Below are 2,192 nucleotides of genomic sequence, written 5' to 3' on the forward strand. Positions count from 1 at the left end.
CCCCCGCACCAGCCAGGGCAGGGCCAGGGGTACCACTGAAAATACACCACGAGGTTATGGATAAAAAAAAACCCCAGTCCGGGGGCCGGGGGGCACCCGCCACAGCCCGGCCGGCCCCCCGCTGCGCCCCGGCCGGGGGCACCGCACCGCACCATCCAGCCAGCAGGACGGGGGCGCGGGGCTGTTCCGATTTACGGCGGCGGGACAGAGAAACAACAGCGGGAGCCGGGGGCCGGGCAGCGGGGGGCACCAGGGACACCGCATGCCCGTGGCCACTGGGACGGGGCTGGGGTCACCCACCCCCCAGGCCAGGCTGCCTCGTGGGATGCCACACGGCCTGGCCCCCAGAGCTGCACCGGCCGGGCACGGGGGAATGAACGGGGAGAGGGGCTGGGGCCGCGCCAGCACCGTCCTCCCACCAGGGAAAGACCCCAAGCAGCCATAACCCTCCGGGGCTCCCCAGGGCAGCCGAGGCGGGAGAGGGGCTGCGCCGGGCCGTGTGCGGGAGCGGGGACAGAGTCGTTCCTGCCCCGGCCATGCCGCGGGGTTGCTGGTGTCCCACCTTGGCCACGCTCCACTGGCCACCTCCTCCGGCTGCCCCCGGGGCCGCCCCAGCGCTCCGGCTCAGGGTGCCGCCGGCATCAAATCGGCGGCACTCTCTCCTCTCTCCTCCCTGCATCCTCCGCAAGCAACGCCGAGGGGAGGAGCCGCCTGCGCGCCACTGGGTCAAACAGCCACAGAACCAAAAACGCAACGGAAAAGGGAAACGGAGAGGGGGGGAACCTACCATGAAAAAAAAAAAAGGTGACAAAGGGAAAAAACACTAATTCCCTAGCGGAGTACAAAGACCTGGAAAGTGATGGAGGAACAACAGCGTCTTTGGAGCACGGAGGGCACGGCCACGCGCCTCCCGCCTCCAGCACAACACGATTCAGGGCCCTGGGAGCGCAGCGGGCAGGCGTCCGGCCGAGTCCGTGCCCCGGCGGGGAGGAGGAGGGCTGGCCAGGAGCCCGGACTGCTCAATGCTCACCACATCCGAGGAGAGGCTTTGGGGAGGGGGGGTAAGCGCAGGGTCAGGCCCTAGCAGCGGGCAGCGGCCCCCGCCCCTGGCCCGGCGTCCTCGTCCTCTAGCGAATTGTGCGGCACAGCGCCCGCCAGCCTCAGTCCGCCTCCCGCTGCACCTCCGACGCGTCCGCCCGGCAGATGGGGCACGTGCGGTTCGCCTACAGGCAAGGAGAGACAGGGGCAAGTGAGCAGGCACCCCATGGTACCAGCTGCACCCAGGGCCCCCTCCCTACACCACCACCAAGGGCTAGAAGCACCCCGCAGTGTGCCACGTCCCAGCAGTGCCTGATCCAACCCGGCACGGTGCTTGGCCCCCAATCCCAGCGCATCCTGTGTTGCATGGCACTGAGGCCACCCTAAAGGCAGCGCTCTGCTCCCGCAGCACCCCAAGAAGCCGCCCAGCTCCCTGCAGCGGGCACGGGCAGTACCTTTAACCATTTGTCGACACACTTGGCGTGGAACTCGTGGTTGCAGGGCAGGACGCGGAGAAGCTGCCGGGCCTCAAAGTCGCTGAAGCACACAACGCACCTGGGGGAGGCAGCCGTCAGTATGGCCCCACCATGCAGCCACAGCCCCTGGCCCCCCACCAGGCACCCCCATGCCCCCCTGTCTGCACCCCCGGCTCACTCACAGGGTCTGCTCGGACTGGTGGCTCTCAGGGTTGAAGCGGTAGGACGGGAGGTGCTCGATATCTGCTTTGGTGAGTCCCCGCGGCTTGGCCTCCCCCAGCCGCTCGGCCAGGTTCAGCAGTGCCTGGAGGGAGACGCAGAGGCCAGCTCAGCTCAGCTCATGCCCCAGCACCGGACAGCTCTCCCCACCCTGGCAGGGCGATCCCCAAACCCCCCTCAGGTCCCCCATCCCATCACCCTGTGGGGAAGCAGAGCCGACGCACCTCGTAATTCTCCATCTCCACATCATCCACGTCCAGGTCTAGGCTGATCGTGGGCCCCACAGCCGTCGGTGACACGGGAAGCATAGAGCTGGGGGGGGGGGAGGACAGGGCAGTTGGTGTGGGGCCGCAAAACCCCAGCCTCCACCCTGGCATTCCTGGGGGGGGCAGAACCACCTGTGCCAACGCCACACTGCTGTGCCCCCCTGTCTGCGGTGCCACCCCTGCCCCACACGTC

At 68.4% G+C, this 2,192-nt stretch overlaps 1 protein-coding gene across 1 annotated transcript in view; it reads right to left on the reverse strand.

Annotated features, from left to right (window-relative positions):
- Positions 1-122: 122 nt before the first annotated feature.
- RNF44 (ring finger protein 44) overlaps positions 123-2,192 on the reverse strand; it is a 4,710-nt gene continuing 2,640 nt past the window's right edge. Inside the window, exons 6-9 of the mRNA XM_010579020.1 lie at positions 1,958-2,178; positions 1,697-1,818; positions 1,494-1,593; positions 123-1,223 (exon numbers count right to left, since the gene is read on the reverse strand). Of these exons, the coding sequence (XP_010577322.1) occupies positions 1,161-1,223; positions 1,494-1,593; positions 1,697-1,818; positions 1,958-2,178 (506 nt within the window). The 3' untranslated portion in view covers positions 123-1,160. The remainder of the gene's footprint in view (positions 1,224-1,493; positions 1,594-1,696; positions 1,819-1,957; positions 2,179-2,192) is intronic.

The sequence above is a fragment of the Haliaeetus leucocephalus genome, unplaced genomic scaffold (genome assembly GCF_000737465.1).
Source record: "Haliaeetus leucocephalus isolate CR32 unplaced genomic scaffold, Haliaeetus_leucocephalus-4.0 Scaffold656, whole genome shotgun sequence".
Lineage (NCBI taxonomy): Eukaryota > Metazoa > Chordata > Aves > Accipitriformes > Accipitridae > Haliaeetus > Haliaeetus leucocephalus.